Genomic DNA, 26,695 nt, shown 5'->3' on the forward strand with positions numbered 1-26,695 from the left:
GCTCCTCATCAAGCCACCTCTTGAACACTGCCAGGGACGGCAACTCCACCACCTCCCTGGGCAGGCCATTCCAGTGCCTGACCACTCTTTGGGAGAAAGCGTTTTTCCTCACGTCCAATATCCTCTGCTCTAGATTTTCCACAAAAGCTGAAGGTGCAGTTAACTTTCATGTGTGCCAGCTGTGTTGGGGAAGAGTAGGAGGTCAGTCTGCTCTCAGGTTTTTCTTCTGACAGACTTCCAAAGGAAGTGACTGCTGATTTGAAACATGCTAGGCCTCCAACCTGCACTGGGGAACTTGTGAAAATCCATCACAGCAGGTGTTGGTTGCAACTTATCTTTTAAATCAAAACAAGAATTGCATGTCTTCACAGTATTGTGGAGAGGTGGGCTCCTAGGCTCAACTTCATGTTTTGTATTCCACCAATACTATTTATTTGACTATGTGTCAATGTTATCTTACGAAACCTGGCAGCACAATCCTGCTCTTGTACTGTTCTAGTCCAAGTCTGGATTGCAGGGACTATTTCAACCTTAGTACTGTTCAATGTGATTTTGTCATTCTTGGCAAGCTGAGGAAAACAATGCATTGTGTATAATGCGTATTTAATCACTTACAGAATAAATCTTTGATTTGTTTGTTGCAACAGCTGTAACTGCTGGAAAATACTTACAGCTCTGGATCAAATGATTCTGATTGTTTTAAAATTTCTGAGTCTAAATTTAGGGGGGCTGCAGACTTGTTTTTTGTTGTTGTTGAGTAATGTGTAAGCCAATGTGTTGCAGCCAAGCCTGGAATCTGATAGTTTAAAGATGTGAGGTCCTTGAGCCCATTTTTCTCTAAAGACAAGAACTTTCTGTATTGTAAATGTATTGGTTGTTCATCTGGTATCATTTTTAAATATAACAAGCATGGAAGCAAACCTCATGGGAGATTAAACCATAGACTAATAAATCACTGTTGGAAAGATGTTTTTTCTTTGATAATCAGTTTTAATTTTCCTTTTTTAATGCCATACCATTGCTTGCAATTATATTCCTTCCTAATTTATGATAAAGAAGTCTGTTCTCTTTGTCGTGGCTGTCTATCTCTTTCAGATATTTGCAGAGTGCTCTCACACTTCTTTGCTTATTGCTTCATCAAGCAATGATGTCCATATTTAGCTTTTAATCTTTCCCAAAAAAAATCAAGCTATCCAATCCCCTCAGAGTTTTTGATGTTTTTTTCAAAAGTCTCCCAGATTCCCAGCTTTTTACAATGTCTCTGTGCTAGTGAAGGGAGCTGAATCTGGTGGTTCAAGGATCACCAGGGCAGTGTTGTGGGTGGGGTGTCCCTGCCACAGTACCCTGTTTAGGCAGGTCTACATGGCAGTGGCAAGCTTGGCCGCCCTAACACTGGGAATGTGTCTTTTAATGTGTTTTCATCTGTCAACTTGGTCTGTCTTTAAGCTCCCAAGTTTCCTAGGTTCCTCCTTCTGCTCAGCATGTAATTTAGCAACACAGTAAGTTTTATTTTTCCTGGGTGAACTTTCCCCTTGCTGGGTTATGATAATCTTTGTGATTTTTCCGTGTCTTCAGTGAAGATGGCTGTGCCCGCTGTTGCATTGCCTGCAGGTTTGGATGCAGCATCATGGCCTTAAGAAAGTGATGGCCTCGCAGCTACGACTCCGGGCCAGGCTCCACCACAGCTTGCCCTGACACCTTTTCACAGCCTCAGGCCTTCCCACCTCAAAGGCAGGCACAATGAGCCTTTGTAAAAATGCCACAAGATTAACTTCTGAAAGACACTACAGATGCTGTGTTGTTCCTGCTTGCAGGTTGGGACGGTGTGCCTCCGGGGTGAGCTGCATGGCCAGACTGAGACTGATGAACAAAGGCATTTGTCTACTGTGCTCTATTATTTAAATACAGGCTTTTTCTGTGCCTACCAGACTTACCTGAGGTCTTCTCTAGTTTAAGAAGTTGTATGATTACACAATGGAGAACAGCAATCCCAGATTCCAAACTGGGAAGATGAAACAGCAAAAATCAGCTTCAGGCCACACCAAACCACTTGCAACTGGTTTGGTGGGTGGGAGAAGGCTGGTAGCTACTCTCATCACCCTGCTTCCTCCTTGGGCTGCCTCATAGCTGGAGCTCTTGGGATCTCTACACTTCCTTTTAGTAACTCTTAGTCTTATTCTGACTCTGCAGTTGCAGGCACAGGTCATCAGAGAAGGTGCAGCTTGCAGGCTGGTGCTGTTCTTTGCTCAGCTCATTGCTTCTAGCTTTGGTGACCTTCGTGCTATGTACCACATTTCCAAAGACAGTCACAGCGCTGTATGAATCTGATTTGTATTTTCTATGCATACATCTTTATTAAATTTACAACCTTCTGTTTTGTTCTGAGCACTTGATAAAGTCCATGCATGTCTTCATAATAATACAGATGACAGATATGTCACAGGGTGTTTCTGTTTTTCCCTCACACATGCATATTCTCACACACATCTTTTATTAGTTGCAGAGTTCCTATTGCTTTAGAGTTGATAGGGTAAATCTTATTAGAATTTTTTTTTTGGCTAAATGGCAGTTACATGGAATAAGCTGGTGCTGAGCTCTATGCTACTGAACTAAACAGCTCCTCAGACCCAGTGCCAAGGTTGTTACCTTACACCTTTGCCTACAACCCCGTGTCTATTTTTCAGCCGACACATTTCTCTCCATGTTGAACTGATTTTGAACATACATGCCTTGCAAAAAAAAAAAACAAAGCTATCACATTTCCTATCTGTTTAAATACCAAGAAAAATGCAGTTCTGTTTTCCTCAATTCTCAATTTAATGACTAGTAAATGCTTAATTAGAGAAGGTCTGAGCCTGTAACTACACAGGGTCATATTTTGCATCTCATCTACAGCACTGGAAGCTAAAAATAATTTTTAGATCTCTGGAATTTGTGTATCTTGTTGTCAGATTATTTTCAGCAGAATCAAATAACATCCAATTTTTCCGTGACCCTTGACAACAGAAGGTTTTTCATTTTAATGGTTTTTGTTTGGGAAAATACTTAATTGTAGAAGCTTTTTTGGGGTATGCAAAATGTCTCCTTCTTTTCTTAAGCTGCAGAAGCCTTTTTTTAAATACTACTTCTGATCTTGGCAGTTATACAAATGCTTATTTTTAATCAATATTTGTGTCCTCAGGTAGTTCTTAGGTGATATTTGGTAAGAAATACTCTGTAATGAAAGTTTCCCTCAAACTGTAGGAATCAGGCAGTGTGTTGTCTTGTTGCATGTTCTTGATTCTAAGCACCATTGTAGTCCAACCATCAGTCATGTAATGAAGAATAAATATAAGCTCTTGCAGGATCAGACCCTCTGGTAAAGTCTGTGTATCCTAAATTGTCAACAAAGGCTGTTAAACAGGCTGGGTGTGAGCCTAAGCATAGGCACAAGGTTGTTTGCACTCTCACATTTTTAGCATGGCTAGTTTGGGGCCAGCACGGGCCTCAGGCTGTTTCCAATATGCAGTTTGTTGTGGCCACTCGGTTTTGCAGGGTAATAGCTATGTTCTAGGATGTGAGTCATATGATGTCTAATCAATCTTTACCTCATTTTCTTTACTAATATAGACGTAGCCCAAAAGTTCTTACATGGAGATCAGTCTTTTCTTAGCACCATGAGTGACAGAGTTAACAGCATCTGTGAGACATGAAGTTCAATGTTTGCAGACTTACGGGTAATTTTAAAAGAGAATCTTATATTTGGAAAAAAAAAATAAAAACAACAAAGAAAACCTTAAACTTGGGAAAGTGGCCTAGAAAGGATGAAGATAATTTTTCAACTGCTGTAAGGAAGGGTAAACCAACCACCTTTGAGCCACAAAAATTTCTCTCACACCAAGGTCTGGCCAATAAACTTGAAATAAAAAAAAAAAATGCTTGGAAGAACTTGGATGCTGTGAGGACACATAGTCTAATTGCTCTGTATGGTTTGTGTAGCATGCTGAAGAGGCTGCTGGTGATGGAAATAGGCTGCTGAAAACTTTGCATTGTCTGTAAGTAAACAGACATTGGGAATACTGTGTAGGTACAAGTACCTAAACCAAACAGAAAGCAATTGCTATTTTTACAGATGAGGTGAAACTTTTGCACCTGACTGGAAATGAGATCCTTATTTCAAAATGTGCATTGTACTACATGTCTGTAATGGCTCTGAGCTGCTTGTCCTCTAGGCAGGCACAATGAACACAAGGTCTTATGTGCTTATCTTGTGCTCATAGTTAGTGAGAAGCATGGATATATTGGTCATATCCTTATTGAGGCCTTCCACCCCTTTTCTGCACATGTATTAGTTTATATTAAAAAATGGTCTTGTTAAGCTCTGAAGGGGGTGGGGGGGGAAGAGTCATCAGGGCAGATAATATAAGGCAGCAGAAAACAGGACATTGCTCCTTTTATGTGTAATTTATCTCCATCACAAATACGTGAAAGTAAACACTCTGCTTTCCCACCTTAGCAGCAACTTTGTGGTCCTCATTGCTAGCTCAGTGCTGGTTCAGGTACATTTTCCAGGTGCATTAAGAGTAGATTAAAAGCAGAAAAAACACTTGTAATGCCAGCAGCTGAAATGTGGAGGCTTGCGCAGCTGCTAGTCTTCTGGTGGTGCAGTGGCTGTCCAGGAGGTTTGTCATCCTGAACAAAGACAGACAAGGTGGCCAGGAAGGTTGCATTAAAACCAGCAGTAAAAACTCAACAGACTGTGGGTTTGGTACATTAAAAATGCTGTCTGGTGTTCAGAAGAGACTCAAGAGTTTTTGAACCACAGAGCAAAGTCTTTCTGCCAGAGGGTGCAAGAGTGCTCTCCTGGTGTTTTCTCCCCATAAGCCTGCATTGTTGATGGAGGTGGATAGCCTAAAAACCTGTCTTGCTCAGACCAGCACTGCAAGGTCAGGATGGCATAGGTTTGTTGCCACTTTACCGTCTTCATAGATGGGGTATGGAGCTACCTCCTGCAATTTTTGTTGATACTGATAGCACACCAAAGGAGGTTAAAACTAACTGGGCCTGTTGTCTGTAGAGTATCTATCTTCAGTTTCCAGACAAGGCGCTTGCACCCACAGATCTCTATTCTGAGCATGACCCTGTCCTGAACACATGGGAAGGTGGTGAGGACATGCAGATGCTCACACACACCCACCAGGGAGGAGAGGCCCCACCTCTGCCCGCGGTCCCCTGAGAGGTAGTGATTTGAGGTGATGTGGTTGGTATCCCCTTGGTGTGGGGAGGGCATGTCCCTGTGCCCTGGGGGATACCTCTGTGTGTGCAGGCCTAAGTCACCATGCCTGCCGTGCTTCCAGGTCAGATTGCAGATCAGTACTTGCTTCTTTTCTAAGCCCAGGCTCTTGGTACGAGTTCCTTTCTGAGTCCATGTGTGCCCTCAAATAGAGTTTATGGCTTGTACCTTTTTGTCCATTTACACTCATCTAAATGAAAGCTTATTTTTCTTTCCTGCCTCTATTTCTGACCTCTGGTAGTCTCAGCATATTTCTTTGTATTAAATAGTGTTTACAACTTCTTTTTCTTTTTTTCCAGCTTCTAATTTTTTTTTCCAGCTTCAGCTTCTGTGACATTGTCCAGGTCATTAGTATAAAACTGAAATAAACTGTTGGATTGGGTTTGTGTGGCAAGGTTTTGGTGGCAGGGGGGCTACAGGGGTGATTTCTGTGAGAAGCTGCTAGAAGATTCCTCCCATTGTCCAATGGAGCCCATGCCAACCAGCTCCAAGATGGATCCACCACTGGCCAAGGCCGAGCCCATCAGTGCCGGTGGTAGCACTTCTGCGGTAACACAGTTAAGAAGGGGAAAAAAACCCTGCACAACACCAGCAGCAGTCAGACAAGAGGAGTGAGAATGTGTGAGAGGAACAGCCCTGCAGACACCAAGGTCAGTGCAGAAGGAGGAGGAAGAGGTGCTCCAGGCACCGGAGCAGAGATTCCCCTGCATGGTGAAGCGGATTGTCCCCTGCAGCCCATGGAGGCCCATGGAGGACCAGAGATCCACCTGCAGCCCATGGAGGACCCAATGTCAGGACAGGCAGGTGCCCAAAGAAGGCTGTGGCCCATGGAGGGCCCACACTGGAGCAGGCTCCTGGCAGGGATTGTGACCCCATGGGGGACCTACTCTGGGGCAGTCTGTTCCTGAGGGACTGCATCCCATGGAAGAGACCCATGTTGGACAGTTAATGAAGAACTGCAGCCTATGGGAAGGACTCATGCTGGAGAAGTTCATGGTGGACTGTTTCCCATGGGAGGGACCCCACACTGGAGCAGGGGAAGAGTGTGAGGAGTCCTTCCCCTGAGGAGGAAGGAGCGGCAGAGACAACGATGAACTGACCATAACCCCCACTTCCCGTTCCCCTGAGCCACTGGTGGGGAGGAGGTAGAGAAAACCAGGAGTGAAGTTGAGCCTGGGAAGAAGGGAGGGGTGGGAGGAAGACGTTTTAAAATTTAGTTTTTATTTCTCATTAACCTACTCTAATTTGATTGGTAATAAATTAAACTAACGTCCCCAATTCCAGTCTGTTTTGCCCATGACGGTAATTGCTGTATGATCTCTCCCTGTCCTCATCTCAACCCAGGAGCCTTTCGTTGTATTTTCTGTCCCCTGTCCAGCTGAGGAGGGGAACAATATAGTGGCTTTGGTGAGAACCTGGCATCCAGCCAGGGTCAATCAACCACAATCGTTCCTCTTTATTTTCATTGCTTGAAAAATATTTTACCCATTGTAATTCTACAGCCATCCTTAGCCTATTTGGTTTTGCTTATATTTAATCTGAATGTAAAGAAAATGTGTCATGCACTAATTCTGAGCCAGCGCACACCTTCCTGGTCCTGAGATCATGGCCTCAATTTATTGGTTAAAAGGATTTCCCAGATTGGCTTTTGGTAAAAAAAATTATAACATGGTTTGGTCAGATCATTTACAAATATGTGGCAAATATAAGGTGTTTTCTTTTTATCTAGTCGTCATCCGTAGTAGTGTCACTTGTAATTGCTGTTCATAAGAATAACACATAAAAGAAATGAGAAGCATGACTATTCCTATTTAGCTTTAACAGCAATGACAGTTTTAGGAATAGGTCTGGGGCTGGAAGTCCAGTCTGAATAGTTTTCTTTTCCTTACTCTAGCTGTTGGTGAAACTCAAGTGAAAAGAAATTCCAAATAAGCAGTATCTCTTGCCGTTCGAAATAAATCAACTGCTTTTGATCCCGTCAAAAACCTGGAAAAGCTGAGAGGAACTGGTTCTTGTATTCTTCAGAGATGATGTATTCTTCCTGTTTTTATGATTATTGTTATTGTCTTAGAAAGTTTGTGTAGCAGTCCTTTTCTGTTGTTCTGAAAAACGTAATGCCTTCCAGTCAAAGCAGGAGGGTGACCAAATTGTTTTGCTTTGCATTATCTGTGAAACGTAACACACGCTCCTGCTGCATGCTTGCTGCAGAATTAAACAGCATCTTCTGGGACATAGCTCAAAAACAAATGGATCCTTCACAAAAAAATCAATAGGCTGGGATTGCTGCAAGGACAGCTAATGTCCCTTACCAGTACCTTTTTACATTGTGTCCTCAGCTTTGGAATTAAATTTGCTTAGCTCCATTAGAGTTTTTCATTATTATTATTCTTCCTCCTATGTCTCTCCCAAATCGCATCTGAAAATGTAAGTGTGCAAGTCAGAGCACTTAGCAGATCTTCCTAGTAGAACAATGGAAAACTTGGAATATTAAATTAAATTAAGCTCTATTGGTTAATGATTATTTTCCATTGATTATAGAGTGTACTTAAATCTATATTTTAAAAAGTAGAAACTCAAGTGGAAAGAAGACAGAAAATGAATAGTTAGCTCCTAGGAGGTTTTTGTTTATTAATATTTTTCCTTCTAACCCCAGTACTGGGGCCTCTCTGTACATTCTCATTTGGTATGAGTCAGGCCAAGAAGGAGGACCCGAAATAACCAGCTGTCACTGCCTTCTGTTAACTCTGAAAGACTTTTTTGCCCACCTGGACACTTCCAGGCAAGTGAAGTGTCAGCTTTTTCTGTTTTGCTCAGGGCAGATTAGCCTATTACCGTGGAGGTTGCTTCCAAAGCCCTGTCAGTCAGTGTGACAGTTCACCAAAGTCCTCTCAAGGGCAATGGACTCTGAACTGGGAGCGAGTTTTTTGGCTCCTGGGATTGCTTCTCTCAAGCTCTTTTCCACCTGGCAGCTCCCCAACACCATTTTGATGTGTGGCATCACACTCACCAGGACCCCTCTTGACGTCCACTCCCCACCACCCCAGCAGAGCCAGTATGGGACATCACAGGGGGACCAGCAAGCTCTGCAAACTGGGACAGTACCATGGCACAGGTGTGCTTAGACACTGAACTGAGGTGAGAGAAGAGTCCGATCGCCTTCAGCACACTCCACTGCCACTGCAGACCATAAGGCACAACGAGTCACTGCTGAAAGCAAGTCTCCCTTTCTATGTAATAATAATATAAAGGGAGCAGGGAGCAGCCGCAGTCTTAGCTTAGCACACTTGGCTTGCATCTCTGGAGTGAGATAAGGTGATCCAGGGCTCACATGGAAATGGTGAATGCAGTGGCGGTCTGTATCATCAATGGCAGGAGAGTGGCCGGGGCAGCTGCAGGCTCATTAGTCTGACCTAGAAAGCTTATGGGGCACTTGTCAGCAGAGAAGGTGGTTAAAGATACAGGAAACTAGAAAAAAAAATCCACGTTGATCAAAGGAGCTCATGCCAGACTGGAGAATAGTCTGAAGAGGAATAAAATGTTCTATAGCAAATCTAATGGGACTTCAGAGGAGCATCTCACCCGGTGCCATGCAGGAAACAATCACGCTGGAGGACGTGGCAATTAATAAAAGAGCCACAAGGTAGTCAACGGGGAGACAGTGTACTGTAAAGCAAAAGGGAGTATCTAGGCAGGGAGAGCTCACTAATGGGAGTTTCTAAAGGGTTGGTCTTATGATCGGTTTTATTTTGTTTTTTTTTTAGGGACTGGAGCACAATCTGTCAGAGTAGCATTTTAATGACTTTTGCAGTACACACAGAGCTGAAGTGCGTTGCTCATGAATCAAAAATCAGAATATCGGAGAGGATAACTGGATGACCTTGAACACCAGAGAACTGATTTGCAGTGAAATGTAACAGCCCAGAAAGAGCAAAGAGGTCACTCATGGAGAGACTAATAACAAAGCCATTTGCTGTTAAATGGCATCTCACTGGTTAGCCAAGAAGAGAGATTTCTGGGTGTACTAGGCATAGCACCAGTGAGGCAGTAGTTGCATCTTTCCTGGAATACTTTGTACATCTTCAGTCTCCATAGTACAGAGCAACCACATCTTTTTTGGACTGCCCTCAGGGAACAGCTACAGGACAGTCAGGGGAAAAGGGGACATTTCTTACTGAGGGCCAAGACAACTTGGCTTGCTTAGTGTAATAAAACGGATGCTGAGAGGAGAGAGAACGTCTCTTCAGAAGTACTACAGGAAGCAAACTTGGGAGAGGAAGAAAAGGACAAAGCTGGCACTTACATAAGTGCAATAAAGATAAATTTAGCTTGGAAACAGCCAACCAGTCTGAGGGACTGGAAGGAGCAAAGAAAACCTAACCAGGTTCAAAATGCACAGTGAGCTGTTTATGATGGTGGAGTTGCTTAAAATAATCAGTGATGATGGAAAAGCTTTCAAATTTTGTGTCCCAGTGTTTAAATACAGAGGTAAAATTTACCATTCAGGTAAAAATGACAAAGGAGGGATTGTCGAGTATTTAAAATTAATGTTAGTTCATTTATATTTTGTTTACAATTGCATAACTGCAGTATGCACCAGAGTATCTATTAGCAAACAAAATCCCTTTTACACGGAGATACAAAGACCTCTGTGATAAATAGAAAATTGGAGATAATGCACAATTCGCACGGCACAGCAGTGAAGTCTTCTGAGTACGTGCATCAAATGGGGTGCTCACGGGCTGTGTAGTGTTAGATGACATCTGATTTTTCAGAGGTATAGCTATTGTCTCATTTGAGCAAGTATTATCTGACATTTTAGAGAGATCATTTAAATGTCAATGTCTTGTGCACTCTTATAATATGCACACAGCAATGCCTAATTCCAAAACTAGGTGAAGAATGAAGGGAGGTATTGACCAAACATAACTGTTACTAAGTATATTTTTCTGCTTCAGTTTTACTTCAACTTTTCATAAAGAAATATATCAAACTGCAGTTAACCTAAACCATTATTACAGCCTTAAACTTTTGAAATTTTAAGTGTCTTGTGCTTCCTGCTCAGTTATAGCTCGTAAATGTGTCAGAACAAATCAAGAGTGATTTTGTATGTCATTTTGCACTAGTATTAACTTAGTCATAACTGATAAGGCTGTAGCTACTCATAGGTTGTGGCAACTAGGCTTCAGAAACTCAGTTTGTGCCTTTTTTTTTTTAAAGGACAAGAATCATACTATCACATTTGGGATCAGACACTTTGGTGGCTGTCTGACTCTTTGTTACTGACTTTGAAATAGTGGTGACACGGATGACCTGCCTTCATGGGACTACACCAAACAATAGAAAAGAATATTCAATATGGTTAAAGTTATTTGTTCATTTGCTATCTGTTCCAGTAACAGTTGCCAATAATTGGTAAAATTTGCTCATACTTGCAGTTTGAATATTACAGCCACCTGGTTTTGTTAAATGCTTGCACTGCTAGATAAAAGAGCTTGTTGACATGGGTAACGGCCTCTTGCAGCTAACTGCAGGTTATTTTCTGGAGAGAAGAGGTTAGGTTACCTCTAACCTTCTTGAAAGACATGGGCCTCCATTTAGTGTTTCATTGCAAGTTATGATTTCCAGATTACAAATAATCATTGTTGCATGCTTTCCAAATTCAGCATCTTTTATTTTAAAGCCTGATCACCAGAACTGAATAGAGCAGTGGTTTGGCCATTAGTGTAGGTAAGAAAAAAGCAGCCTCTGACTTCCTAGTGAGTAGCCTGCTGTAGGAAAATAGGTGTCTTTCAGCATCCTTAGAAGTCGTAATAAATATCATTCTGATAGGAAAATGAAACCTAGCAATATGATGGATTGAAAGTATGGTAAAAGAAAAATATATTTCAGACTGTACATCTCTATGCTTTTATTTGTCCTTAAGAATAGAAATTGGAGTGTACAAAATGCTGCATGAGAAGTTATAATTAATCAGTGGAAGTGTACAAACTTGAGTATTTATCACAGCATTTTTTTTAATGGAACTATGACTTTCTTTTGCCTCTTACTGACCTAAGATTGTTGCTGTTACATAGTGTGGTCTGAGTCTGGGGTTTATTTGCTTGAAATACCTGTTGCTTCATATATAAAATGTAATATCTATAAATTCAATGATCAAAGAAAATATTGGTACTATTGCTTGTTACAGAGAAAAATAGAAAGACCTTGTTTCCAGATTATTGTAATGTATTATTACTAACTACAAGTTTATCCGCATATCAGCTACCTGTCTGAAAACATCTCTGAATGCAGTAGATGCATGTTTAGTATTGTTCGAAAATAGCTATCATTGAGCATCCTTTTATTAATCAAAATGTTATCATAATTCTTCAATTCTTCAAATTGTAATTTACCCTAGGTTTTCCTTAATGACCTTCCATTGTCCTAGTCCCTAATTCTTATGTTGCTGTGAGAGAGCTCAGCTTCTTTTTTTTCTGTACTGGACCTCTTTGAACATGCCTGCACATTAAAAGAAAATAATTCAGAGAAGAATTTTTATAGACATGTGGGACTGCTTCTTTTCACTGGAGAGAGCTGCCAGTGTGTTGTGCCCATCCTGTGGTGGTTATTACCTATCTTGGGCATCATGCCTCGTAGATGTTGAAGAATCACAGAAATATTAAAAAGTGCTTCTTGCTTTTAATTTGAGGGTCAGGCAGTAATTCAGCGTGGCTGGGAGGACTCACATATTTTACCATATTTGTGGTACAACAAAGTAAGTCATGGATAACATGCTTCTCAAATGGTGAGCTTCCCAGGTTCACCTCTGGTGTCTTCTTGATGCCTCCCTGTTCCTACTGACCCTGCCAAACCCCATGGCTTGAGCCCTGCAGAGCCTGTGCTTCTGCAGGTCATGGAACCCTGGTTGCAAACCATCTTCCTCAGCAACCAGTGCTCTCTGGCTCTGCAGTCTCATATATCCTGGCTAGCAGTGATTTTGCCTCATGATCTCCACTTGTGAAAGACCTAGCTAAAACAGAGAGTATTCCCCATGACTCCTTGTCAGTTATTGGAGATCAGTGGTGGGCGACAGGCTATAGACAAAGTCAGTCTGCGAAGGAGAGAGTAGCTTATCTTTGTCTGAAACAGAGCCAAGAACAATATATCAATGTCCATACATATTTAACTCTAAGGACTGACTCAGGATTTGCCTTGCTGAGGTGTAATTTTCGAAGTTGAGGTGTGGAAGTCGTTTTTCTTCAATAAAAGTAGCTGCTATCAAACCATGATTGGTAGCCTTGTTGCTTTGCCTGGATTTTTGCTGCTTGTAGAACAGTTAATGCGATGCTTTGCTGAAGTCTCATGTGATGTTGTTATGTTACCATGACACACATATGAAAATAAAAGCACTGTTATTAGGGTGATATAGACAAATTATTGCCACTCTGTTTTTCCTGTATTCAATTAAAAAAAAAAAAAGATGTAATTTTTAAAATTGTTTTAACCTGAAGTTCATTTTCAATAATGAAAAAACAATAGCCAAGTGGTCATATGCAAGTTCATGTAAACAAGGTAATATGAATTGCATAGAGAGCACTGAAAATAGATTTGTCCTTCAGGTTCTGCTAGGGACAATGGTGAGAAAGGAGGAGAGGGTTTTGTAATGATGAGAACCACTTTGATACTATTACTGAAATAGCTGCAAGCAGAAGCCATAGATAATAATAATCTTCAAACTGTAGAGGCTGAAAGCTCTGAGAAGCCAAGAATGACTGCAGCTGCCTTGAGTGATGGTGGAACAAAGCCATATAGTTGTGAACAGTTTATGCAGATGAAATATAATCAGAGTCAAAATGTGCAGTCATCAGGTTTGAGATCCAAGAAGCAGGTGGTACACATGTCTATCTCAGAGATTTGGAGGGGTTCCCTGGCATCAACCATCTCAAAGAATCATAGACTAAAGAAACAGTTTTGGTATCTACAATTAGATAACACAAGGGGACCATCACTTCAAACACAAAATTATTCCTTGTCTACGATCTTCTCCAGACATTCAATGAGGCAGATTGTTCCTGTTTTAAAATAATGCCTCAGAACTCAATGCCACTTTTTTTTCTGGAAGTGCTAAATGGAAGCTAATGACAGAGGGGAAATTATTTCCAAGTTTTGCAACTGGCAACGGTTACCAGAGGATCCATGAGCTTTTCAAATCCATTTTTATGTACTTTAAATAGTGGCTTGTCAAGAACTGGGCAACCAAATGTACAGAGAATGTGGCCAAGGTAGCCCACTGCTCCTGAATTATTTATGACCTGATCATAGCATTTGCTCTTTACTGTTTGTTAAAAGAAATATGCATTAAAAATTTCACCAATAATATTTTGCTTCTGTATTGCTAGAAGAAAATGACCACTTTAATGATTAACATTTTAATAGCCCTGCAGTTTAAGTGGTCACTTAGTGACACTATAGTGCGATGGGGTTTCTTAACTTCTATTGATCTTAAATACTGAAAAATTACTACAATTTTGCTGCCTCAAATTTGAGAGAAAGGAACATTTTAAGGAAGGAGAAACAGTAACAATATTGAATAAACAATCTTGTGACTTCTGAGACATTTGAATATTTTTCTGTAGCAAATGAAAAATATTAAAATACCATGTTTATTGAGTCTGGATCTGAAAGCGGCTCTGTTTCTTCTTGACTGAAGGAGAATTTTATTGATGAATTAGCAGATAGATTATGTGGTCAATTTTCTCTTTTCCATTCCTAAGAAATAATTTAACATATGCATATATGCGTGTTCCAGTGCAGCACTGAGTCTAGAGGACATCAGCTGAGGAGCCACCCTTCCATTTTGCCTTTCAGTTGCCAACTTAAAAAATGCATGGCAGATACAGACTTAGTATAAAATGATGAGACCAGGCATTGATCCATCTTCCTTAATTCCTTTCATTATAAATTCTGTTATTAGAAATTAAAATCTTGGTATGCTGTTACTTCAGTTCACTTTCCTTACCTGCTTATTCATGCTGCTCATTAGCTATTCACAGCATGTGTGTGTTTAATAACCATTCTGTAATGCTACATTTTTTTTCCATTTTTCATGGCTTAATTATTCCAGTTGGAAATGAGTAAAACTGCCAAAAGATTAAAGAAATGGCTCCTTCATTATTTAAATAATGATTGCCCATCACTGGTCAGACAAGTGGATTGGGATTCAGGTGACCACATGTCAATATGTACAATTTTGACATCTGTTTCTAAGCTAGTCCTCCCAAGCTCTCTTTATAGAAAATGGACACTTAAAAAGCATTTTTATGATGCAATGTTATCCCAAATTAAATTCTCTAATAGATCAGATGATTTGCACCCTAAAAAATGCTAGTTTTAGTTGGCTGTAAATGGAAACAAGAGTGACTAGCTTAGATGTTTGCTTTATATGATGTCCAGAGGTAGACGAGATGAATCCCATTCCTGTGCTCAGATTAATCATAAATGTCCAGAGGTTTTTGTGCGATGGCACTTCTAATGTGAATGTGCTGTGTGTTTGTTTTTTGATGTAAAGGAGAGAGTGCCATTTAGTGCTCTGCACAGATGAGCAAGTCCTGTTCAGCACAAGCACCAAAAGCAGGACAGTGGTGTTAGGACTACATTTCAAATGGATTAGATTACCCTGCTTTTCACCTTGGCTAAGCAGTACCAGGGTATTAGCATGTCCACATTCTTTCCAGAGTGGATCAGTTTAGGGAACAGCGTTAATACTCTGATTGTAGACATATAGACGTGGTGTTTAATATTTATGTTGGAAGATAAATGTAATGGGCTTGACCAGATTAGGTCCTGCTATGCAGAGCAGCGTATATCATATGACAAACAATAATAAGACCTATTCCTGCCCCAGCAAGCTCACAAGGAGCTAGTTTATAAACAATGAAAAGGGAGGAACCTAAACAGAAGTAGCATTATTTAGGAGTGACACATGGCAAGGGCCTCTTCCATTAAAGAGGGTTAAAAAAGGTGGCAGATGTTGAATGCTGATACAATTTTATGTTCTGCAGTTAATTTAGGACATTGCCTTAATGGTGATTTTTCCTGTGGGTTTTTCCCTTTAGGATGATTTCCAGCATGCAGCCTCAGAAACCAACTGGGAGTCAGTCACAAGCTCTGTCTCAGTAAGTAATTGTTAGTATTTTGCCCATGGATGGATTGATAGGATGGCTTGAATCCAGCTCACTAAAATGGCACCTGCACAGAGGAACCATGTATTCACCTTTGGCAGAATATGAAATAGTTGTTTATCCAACTCGTGCTGAGGTCAACCAGTGTGTTTTTGAGGAGAAAAGATTCAGAATATGACATCAGCTGTTGTAACCACATGAGATACTCATTAGGAAACATTTCTTGCTTTCAAACTCATCCTGCCAAGATGAAAATGCAAAATATAAACTCCTTGCAATTTTCCATTGTAAAATATCTGGACCTAAGTAGAAGACTATACTTAAAACAGACTGGCAGGAATATTGATGTAGCTTTTCATTGTCAATACTGAGATTTTTGTAAAGTGTTTGTAATAAAATATTATATCTGAAGTCTCCGTATTCAGCAGTGAAATGAAACTTGAGTAAAAAAAAAAAAAAGAAGGAAAACAAGTAATTCAGTATAAGATTTTATATTTTCTCTTCATTACATTTGATTTTTGTCATTGGCCAAAAATCTGTCCCCTCTTTCATTTCCTAAGTAAAGTTAAATGCTGGGGAATGACAAGGTAGCATCAGAATTCAAAATGCAGGCAGTTTGTGTGCTCTGCTGGCTGGTCAGTACCATGGCACAGCTCTTGTGAACTCCTCTTAAAACACATGAGATGAGGATAAGCACTTAAAGCAGATTTGGGACGAATGTTTGGAGCATTCATGCAAGAGGATTTAGTGATGGCACCTTTGTTACTGTAGCTGCCAGGAGTTGCCAGTGGAGGAGCAGTAAATAAAATATGGGTAAATTCTACTGATTAGCTTCCAAGCCAGTCAGTAAGTAGAAACAAAATTCCGTATTGCCAAAATGAGAAGAGATTAAGCCAGTCTCACTCGTGTTTACCACTGAGTTTGCAAATGACACTTGCCCTTCATGATATGACGCCTTGATAGCCTTGAACTAATTACTAATTGTGTAAAAATATGGTAGGTTGACAACTGAAAATGTAAGTCTAGGGCTCCCTCATCAGGTAACTATGAAAATGAGATCAAGTATATGATGAACGCCATCTTAGTTATCCTCCTTAACATCATAAGGCGCACAATACGCCAAACAATAATCCTGCATTCTTTTCATATTGGAAAAAAATGTTTATTTATCTTTCATATCTGTTTGTTTCTGAAAGGTTGTTGTTAATGTATTACAGGTGGGGAAGTTCAGTACAAATATTATAGGTAGCAGGCTGGTGCCCAAGGTCACATGGAAACCACAGCTAAAACAGAAGCAGAACCCTTCATTGGTTTTCATTGGTTTTCCCATGCCACTCCCTATCTAATAAAACATATCTTCTTCCACTACTAGGCCTTTCTTATCCTCAGGGAAAATAAGGTAGAGAGGTTGAGTAATTTTTCCCAAAGGCACCGAGGAAAAAGTCTGAGGACATCTGAATTCTTCAGGAGAGAAAGGTCCAGGGATTCTACTGTGGTCCTGAAGGGCAGGACAAACTCAGACCTGTCAGTTGCTGACAAGATGACATATGTTCTGCTGATACTCAGTTAACATGGCAGATCTAAGTTTGCCTCTCAAACCCACAGGCAACCCAAAGACTAATTTAAGGATCTGGGTACATTACATTACAATGAGAGTTACCTTGTAGCTCTCAGATTGAAAATTTGAGAGTGAGCAAATTCTCCCTTCCTTGTCTGAGGTCATATCACAGAGTCATATTTTGGTTTTGTTTTTTTCAGGAAGTTAAAATCAATACTTCTTCCCTTAACACAACATGGCAAATCCAGAATAAAAAAAAAAGGAAACAACATTCACTCCTTGTTAGGTTAGTTTCCATTGTTTGTGAAGTAATGTTGTGACCAACAAACAACTATGACGCACCTTGAACTGCCTGTCAGCATCACAATACAGATAGAAAATAGAAAAGAATGAGGGAACAGAAATTAAGGGTAAGAACACTCACAAAAAAAAAATACACCTTTATGTCCCATGAAATTAAATCAAATTAAAATGTGTTCAGTGCTTTTAAGAAACGTAGAAGAAGTATCTAATGTGGAAAATCTTTGCTCTTCATTGCTTCTTGCATTTCACTCTTCCTTTTGCCCTCTGTTTGGATGCCCTCTCAGAAGGCAGATTAAGACAAGCACAAGCTCTTCTAAAGCTAGCGCCTTGTTCTTGGCAGAGCAAAAGAGAGGCAGTTGGGTTGGCAGCTTTGAAGTTGCTTTTGGGCCTGTCACATGATGTCACTTGCCAGTAGGCTATCTGAGCTGTTGAAATAATTCCTCTTGACTTGGCTGTCACTGAGAAAAAGTTAAGCTTTCTTCTGTGTGTGAACGAGGTTGCACAAATCTCTTGAGTAGGAGCTTTTATATGAAAAGAAAATGGGGAATCCCTGCTGCCTGTGTAGTTTGAGTGCCCTGCAACTTCACAGCCTGACCTGCAGTTGTGTAATGAAACGCGCAGTTGAACACTTGAAAAAAAGCTCTTGCATTGTCTAAGCCACACACCTATGGCCTGATTTTTGTGCTGCTATTCCCTCTGCATCCTTGCATCATCTCCCTCATCTTTGAAGGTAGTTGGGGACTGACGGTTCCCTGTTGGGCAGCAGTCACAGACAAGCCATGAGCTCCACTGGGCTCTCCTCGATAAGCAAGGAGCATTTGGGTGCATTTTTCTTATGTAACCTAAAAGACTGTGTTAGCGCACTCTTCAGCATTGTTTTATATAACAACGCTGTGCTCACTTTGCTGATGTGAGATTTTCAACTCCTGGGGCTCCCGTCTCTCTGACAGTCTCTGTTCCAAGCCACTTAGAAGTCAGGAGAGGTGCTTTGAGGTATGCCTTCCCTTTTAGTGGGTCATGAATTTTTACAGCCATCTGCGCTGTGTCTTATTTTAGCACTGCATTGTAGAGGCATTGCAGTCACAAGTGGGCCCTCTGAAACTTCTTGTGCAGCTATGCTTTCTTGACCGCATTATTGTAATGTTTTCTATTTCTTCTCTTTCTTGTTTTTAATAATTTGAACTGTTCATACTTTCAGAGAACATATGCAGTAAAATATCAAGGATTATTACTTTTGTAATATAACTTACCGTTAAATGTTTTTTTTAAAGACATATCTACTTTAAAACTATTTTAGTTTGCAAACAATTGAGTAACTTTACTCAAATGAGTTGACCTTTCCATTGCTAGTAAACTGAGTGAAGTTAATCACAAAGATTAATAGTTTAACATATGCATTTACTTGGGAGGCAAAAAAAGATTTTGGGGAGCCATTAATTTAAAATGGCATATTTCTGCTACATTGCTTCAGAGCTGGGTTTTCATGATAAAAGAGAATTTCTAGGGTTTTCCCCTCAATATTTTAACTTATAAGGGAAAAATCCAAACAACTCTTGTGCTGTATTATGCTTCTTGTTGGACAAAATCGGATATTTTGATTGTGGTTCTTCAGACAGTAACAGATCTGCATTAATAGTTTTTCTTGCACATATTTTACACATATTGTTGTAGGGACAAGGGGAAAAGTGTTATCGGGGCAGAGAATGTTGTGATTCTGAAAAAGAATTATTAAAAATGTTTAAAGTCCTCATGGTTTTTTTCTCATTTTCTTAGTAACTTGTGTTTTTGGTAAAAGGGTGGGAGAATTGGCATTCATCCATGTTTCATAACATATTTAATGCCTGGGAATAAAGTGCCATCTTTTCAAGTCTTTAACCAAGCCAAATTTGCTGTCCAAATTGACCAGGGAAAGAAAGACAATCTAGTGGACTTGGTGCCTTTGTCTTTCTCTGCTGTGGTTTCTGATCTGCCTATTACAGATTTACCAACAGAGCTGGTGGAGCTGTGAAGGCATCACCCTGGGACTACAAGGCACCTCCGTTCAGTGGTCCTGGCCATCACAGTGGTTTCAAAAGATGTTTCCATTACATTTTTGTATATGTGCAAACCGTCATCCCCTTTGAGGACTGGATGTGAGTGTTGACAGTCCAGCAGTGGCAGTGCTTCCACTGCCTGCATCTCCTCAGGAATTTGCTTAGGAGTTCTTTGGTGTCTCTTCTCCTTGCAAAAAGAAAACACAGGCATAATAAAGCCTGGGCCAGCTAAGGACTTTAAAAGATGGCCCAATGTCTGTTTCAGTCAATAATGAGACAAGTTTCTCAGTAATGTTTTCAATTGTTTTAAGTGGTGCTGTAATTTATTCCAAGTACACTGAGATGTATGTCACTCTTAGGGGGTATCCTATCCCTCTCCATCAGTGACTGACCCTACGCTCACGGCAGAAGCACTGGATCAGACCATTGCTGCATTTGACACAGTGGAGGATCTGCTCAAACACTTTAACCCAGACTCCTGGCAAGAAGATCTTGAGAATTTGTACACAGACAGTGGCCACCATTATCGAGGCAGGAGCTACCATGACAGGAAGTCCAAAGGTAAGAAAAGACACTATATACATACTTTGGGGCAAGACCAGGATATTCCTTCACTCCTCATAGAAAGGTCCATTGGTCAGGTATTAGATTCCCATGCATGTGTTCCTGTTGGAGTCACAGGGCAAGGTACCACCTGTTAAAACCAGGGATAAGTCATTTATCTTTAATAATTTTCTAACTGACTAGGATCTTGCCTGAGAAATCAGACTGAAAACTGCCCATTGTTATGATGAATTCACAAATAAAAAACATAGGCCCATGTGTAAAGGACAGATGGTTCTCAGCTTCACCCTCTTAAACATTGCTTTGTGTGTAAGGCATGGGGCTCCTAATTACCTGCACTATCATCCTCCTTTAAATACCCTGCTTAGGAATTGTTCTCTGTTGAGTGAGGAATAATCACTTTTACCACATTACGCTTAGGGAAGCATCTGGTGAAGACACCTGTATGTGCAGCTGGTTTTTTAGGATGTAAACATCTCACTGTTTTTCATTATATTGCCGGGGAACATTATTTTGGTTTAACATCTTTGTCTGTAATTGAGCAAAGCACACATTTCTGGGTTATGTTTCTTGCTTCCTTCTGTTAGTTCAAATCATCCACCAAATGGTAAAGCAAAGGGATGTTAAGCTAGCAGTACAAACCCATAATGATAAAGAAACACTATTTAGAAAAGAGAGTTGTGCTCTGGGGTAGCCATGCCCTAAAGGGCCGGATGAAATGGCCCTTTTTGTGCAAGTACAGATCTAGGAAGTCTGTTAGAGTTCTCCAAGATGACAATTGCTGTCGTTTTCACAGAAGATATGGAGTAAAATATTTTATTTGAGTTCTCTTGTTAGTATTGTCTTCCATTTTCAAGTTATATATTCATATGCATTCTTCTTTATAACTTTAAAATTATAATGCTCAAATCACAGTTCTGATTCTGTGCAATCTACCATTTTCCTGCTTCTTAAATCTCATCCCCTCTACATTAAGCATGTGCTAAGTAGGGAGAGATGCTTTTAATTCTATGTTTTTAACTTATTTGCTATCAAATGATGAGGCTTTGATCTTAAAAGGGATATATAGGCTGCATCTGTATTAAGAAAAATAATGTCGAGAAGTATTCCCAGGCTCTGAAATCTGATCACCGTATTCCTAAACTGTCAGCCTGATCTCTGCTTAGTTTTGGCCTAGGCCAAGTGTCATTCTCCCAGGTCATAACTGGGCATGAACCAGGAGTTGGCAGAGGCCAGCTGCCATCCCTGGTGGGTAGTTTGCATGTGGCCACCTTGCCTTGGAGAGTAAGAAATAAGTGGTAAGGATGTGGGCTGCCCCGTGGCTGTTGACCTTTGTGCAAGAGACTGACCTCAGTCACATACAATGTATTAGTAAATGTGCAGCCAACTTGGCATAGAGTTTCCAAGACAGGTTGGCCATCTCTGGTTTTGGGCTCAGCACTTCAGAGGAATCTGCAATAAAGCCCTGAGAACACATCCAGTGAATACTGAACTCCTTTGCTTTGTTTCCTTTTGGCACATCAGAAATTTCAGACAACCACAACAGCCCATGTTTTGTGAAAAACATGCCACTGCATCGCTTCTGAAATCAGTTTTATCTCATTTAGGGATCTGTGAAACATGAGCTGTGTGTCCCTTATTCCCAGGCTGTATTTGGCACCAATAGACATGTATACAGAAGAAATTAAGGATTTGTTTTTATTTTAACAGGAGCTGATTAGAAACATAGGTCCTGTACTGGTTCTTCTCTCCAGATTTAATTTGATTCTCAGATCATATTTGGCCTAGTATCCTATATATTTAAATGACCACATATATATAAAATAGCATTTGCTGCTTTATTGATGCTGATCATGTAGGTTAGAGGTATCAATGTGATCGGGTAGTGCTCAGAAAATTCAGATGCATAAAGATTTCTCTCGTTTAGTATAAATGTAATTCAACTTCTTGAGTAACAAAACACTAAAAAAAAAACATGAAGAATTTAGCAGTTTTTATTTTAACACTTGATTTATTTTAATGGGATTTTTTTTGTCATTGTTTTGGTTACAAGAATAAGAAAAAAAGTTTTATAACAGTTTTTCTTTTGACTTCAAACTAAAGCCTAAATTCCCTGACTGTTAGCAGCCCTCTGGACAAAAGTACCTCGTCCCAATCAAATCCGTAAAAAATTTCAGTTAAGAATTTTTATTTAGTCATGAACTTCTGAGAAGATTAAAGGTCTGTTCTTGGATGATGTCAGGAGTAGGGAATAGCTTTAACAAGTCCTTAAATTAGAAATCCTTGGTGGCTTTTAAACACAGATGCTGTGGATCTCTGAAGAATGTTTATAGGCACTAGGATAACCTTGCGGCAAAGAGAGCATTAGATTATATCATCATTTATTTCAGATATCTATCTGTTTCTGCTTCCAGCTTTGGTTTTATTTTTTATCCTTAGTTAAAACAGCTCTGAGGCAGATAAGAACAGTTTGATGTAATCTCTGCCTATCTTTTACAGCACTTCCAGAAAATGTCTTATAAATGGTATAAATGAATCACTAATGATTTCACTCCTATCCAACTCTCTGCCCATATCAAATTGTTCCACAAAATTGAGCTTAAGAGGCAGTATTGCTGAATAGCAATTCTGATAACAGGGGGATATGTGATAAATGATAGTTAAATGGAATGTTTTCTTAATTTGGAAAAACAATAATCTACAAAGATAAGCATCAGGATCAAGGAAATAAGAAGTACAGTATTTTAGCATAGCTGAAACTCACAGAATCACAGAATAGATGAAGTGAGATGAAGACACCTTAAGAGTTTGAATAGATGAAGACACCCTAAGAGTTTGCCTAGTTCAACTCCTGTGTCAGGGCAGGATCACCAGTAGCAAGTTGCTCGGAACCATATCCAGTCAAGTTTTGGATATCTCCAAGGGTGGAGACTACACAGTCTTTCTGGACAACCTGTGTCTGATCACCCTCCTAACACAAAAAAGACAGCTTTTTTTTTTTTACATTTAAACAGGTTTTCCTCTGTTACAATCTGAGTCCAGTACGTCCTGTCCTTTCAAAGAGGACTCTGGCTCCGTCTTGTTTACTCCCTCCCATCATGTATTTATACACATCAGTATACATACACAGATCAATCCATCCCTGAATACCTTCTGCAAGAACCTTAAAGAGTAAGAGTGTGTTGATTAAATCTGTATGTATGATAACTCCATTCCATCTGCAAAATCTGATCTCACACCTCTACACCACCAATGCAACTCTATCGAGTTAAATGCATTTCTTTCTATTTACACTGTTGAAGTGAGATATTGGTATCAAGCGTGTCTCACTAATAACCACATAAATCTGAAATTTAATTCTACATATGTTCAGTGAGGTTTACTGTTAACCACTCCAGCAGAAGTTAGCTATAGAATCGCAGTGAAACCTAGACTGGCAGAAAAGGACAGAAAAGAAAGGGGAAGACATACATTCACATTTTCAAAATTCTTAAATGAGAGGCCTTGTATAAGCTATAAACTACAGCGCACACCTCCTACATAAAAGTATGACAAGAAGATGTTTCTAATAACCTTTGCAGCAGGTTTGCTAAAAATACTCAAAAAGGTTTGCTAGCCATTGCTGCATTTTAGAAACTCTGAAATTATGAATATTCAGCCTTAAGTTCATCCTAGACTCTTAGGAAAAAAGCAGGTCATACAAAATAAATTATGTCCTTTAAAATAATTCTTTTTGCACTGCTGTAATATGTTGTAGCTGACCTCAGTGTCACAGTAATTTGGCTATTACCAATATAAGGCATCTCTAAAAGGATATCATGGCTACTGTTCTTAGCGAGAACACATGCAGTTATAAAAAACAGCCGTACTCTACAATTACATTGACCTTCTAGACAAGCAGGTTTCTATTCTTTCAGAGAGTCATAAGGAGCATTCCGACATGTTTGAAGGAAACATCTTCATCCTATGATTTAAATTTTTGAAAGCATCAGTGTATCTGCTTGATAATAGTAGAAGAGCTCCTCAGAGATACTGTTGTAAACAGTTCCAACCATCAGTTTAACATTATTTAACTTTTCCCATATGCTTGTTTGCATTTATCTTTTGTTGTTCATGCTGAAGTTTTACATCCCATTGAAAAAAGCTTAATAATTTTAAAAAGACCTATGCCTGTGAAATGGCTTGTGTACAAATGAAGAAAGAAAGGAGAAAGAAAAAGTTCACTGTTTCTCATCATAGAAGTAGAGTCAAATATCTAGGAGATGTTACCTAGGGAAAAGGATCATCTTTAAAAAGGAATGGGGTTTTTTTTTGGGGGGGGGGTTGTTTTCTGGTTTGGTTTTTTTTTTGACAAGTAAACCTAGGAAGCAGGAACACATGTAGATATAGATTCATTCTGGTAATTAACAAGACTACACATGTCTCTGAGTTCATTTTCTTTTCTGGAAGTAGTATGCAAGAAGCCTGTGGCTATCAGAAGAAATTAATCAGGTGGGACATTCTTGCAAATAACATCTGTCTGCAATGACAGCTTTGCAAGTTAAATAAATAAACGCTTACTGCCATAGCCACACTGCTCTCTAGAAGGGGAGCAGTGAGGTCAGATGAGATCACAAGTCTTCATGGAATGTTTCTGCTGTCCATTGCCAAACAGATTCCCAAGATCAGGCAAGTTTCACCATGTCCTTAACAATAGTTTTTAATTGTCACTACTTACAATGGTCTAGCAAAAAGTTAAAATTCTAACTCAGGAATGTAATTTCTCAAGGGTTTGCAAACAGTGGCCAATAAATTACTGCAAACGTCCATGTGCTGTTCCTTGAAAGGTTCTGGGATGGCTGCCAGCAAGTTCCAGTGCACCAGACGGGAAGTGCAGGCATCACAAATGCGGAATGTCCGCTCATTCACGGCAAATGTGAATATTCCAAGTAGATGGAATGCCTTCTCAAATAGCTGCTAATTTAAAGTATTCCCTGTGCTTAAAACCCAGGATATTTCTTCCACCCTTCTTCAGGTGGGAACAAAGTTGTCTGTTGCTTGCAAACTACACACATTCATTTCACAGTCTAATTCAGGTCTACATCTGTACTCTTCCTCCTCTGTGACAAAAGAAATCTTCCCTTTTGCTTTACGTGACATTATTGTCAATCATTGCAGTGAAAGCTTTTCTTATTAAACCTTTTTTAAAATGCTAGTGAAACTTGCAGCGTATTATTTATCACTGAAATAATCTGTCCAATTCCATTGATTTCAATGAAGCCATCTCCATTTATGACACTGACAGTTTGGCCTGTTTTTGCTGCTTGACCCATACCACAGCTGATAATTGGTTTGCCAGTCTATAATAGACCTCTATATTGTGCACCTTGTTTCATGCAGACAGATATAATTGCATTGAATTCTGAACTCTCACTCCTCTAAAATAACAGTTGCTGTATGGAGGAGGCTTGTCTTGGCATTGTGGCTCTGTATGTTGTGGTTTAACCCCAGTTAGAAACAAAGCCCCACACAGCCAATCGTTCACACCTCGTCTGGGATGGAGGAGAGAACTGGAAGAGTAAAAGTAAGAAAACTCATGGGTTGAGATAAAGACATTTTAATAGGTAAAGCAAAAGCCACTCATGCAAACAAATCTAAACAAGGAATTGACTCACTGCTTCCCATTGGCAGGCAGGTGTTCAGCCATCTCCAGGAAAGCAGGGCTCCATCATGCATAATGGTTACTTGGGAAGACAAAATGCCATAACTCCGAACATCCCCCTCTTCATTCTTCTTCCAGCAGCTTTATATGCTGAGCATTACATCATATGGTATGGGGGTAAGGGACATCCCTTTGGTCAGTTGGGGTCAGCTGTCCCAGCTGTGTCCCCTCCCAGCTCCTTGTGCACCCCCAGACTCCTCGCTGGTGGTGTGGTGTGAGAAGTAGAAAAGGCCTTGGCTCTGTTTAGCACTGCTCAGCAATGACTAAAACATCCCTGTGTTATCAACACTCTTTCCAGCACAAATCTGAAACATAGCCTCGTACTAGCTACTATGAAGAAAATTAACTGTACCCCAACCAAAACCATCACACTTCAGTAAATCCAGACTGTAGCATCTTCTCCTCAGCTCCCACAAGAAAGACTTGGACAGGTCCCACAGTTTTCATGTGTATTTAACAAAGTGCTTACTGTGGGAGCATTAAACATGTGCAGTGGACCAGTGAAAACTGTCAGCCATGTGTGGTGAGGACTAAAAGCCACAGGGTTTGGTCAGCATTCAGTGTGGAGAGGGATAATTTCATCGGTGTCAGGGCATTTAGGCAATTTAACCAGTGGAAGATGACTGGTTTTTGTATGTGTAGGATGGCATTTTCCAATTCAAGTTCAGTCACATCATAGCTTCAGTCATCTACTGCACTGCTCTGAATGTCTTTGACCGCTCTACAGTAGCTCTGCTCTACCTGACACAGCCCTGGCACACACCTTTGTGCTAGTGAAGCATGAATGCTGAGGAGAGAGTGTTCAATACATTCATAGGTCTCTGAGAAATTCCATACTCTATAGGAGGAATAATTTTAAAGCCAAGAGTCAAAATTAAAACAGCAGCACAACAGCCTTTGTTATAAACTGTAAGCCACACATGAAGAGGGATGAGAGTCAAACTAGAACTGTGCTCTGGATCCTCATTTGGCTCACAATACTCCAGCCTCACTGCAGTTCCATCCCTTGCTGATGCACAAAATAGGAACAGAGGCAAGCTAAGAAGTGCAGGCCCCTTTCATGAGTATATCTCTTTAGCTGCCAAAAAGAGCACAAGAGTTAGA

The 26,695-nt window shown here is 40.1% G+C and overlaps 1 protein-coding gene across 2 annotated transcripts in view; it reads left to right on the top strand.

Moving 5' to 3' along the window:
• Nucleotides 1-26,695, top strand: part of PDGFD (platelet derived growth factor D) — a 149,895-nt gene that overhangs the window by 101,865 nt on the left and 21,335 nt on the right. For both annotated transcript variants that reach the window (XM_086739590.1, XM_086739591.1), the window contains exons 4-5: nt 15,367-15,426; nt 19,686-19,887. In XM_086739590.1, the coding sequence (XP_086595716.1) occupies nt 15,367-15,426; nt 19,686-19,887 (262 nt within the window). The remainder of the gene's footprint in view (nt 1-15,366; nt 15,427-19,685; nt 19,888-26,695) is intronic.

Source organism: Chlamydotis macqueenii, chromosome 1, assembly GCF_036417535.1.
Source record: "Chlamydotis macqueenii isolate bChlMac1 chromosome 1, bChlMac1.mat, whole genome shotgun sequence".
In the NCBI taxonomy this organism is placed as follows: Eukaryota; Metazoa; Chordata; class Aves; order Otidiformes; family Otididae; genus Chlamydotis; species Chlamydotis macqueenii.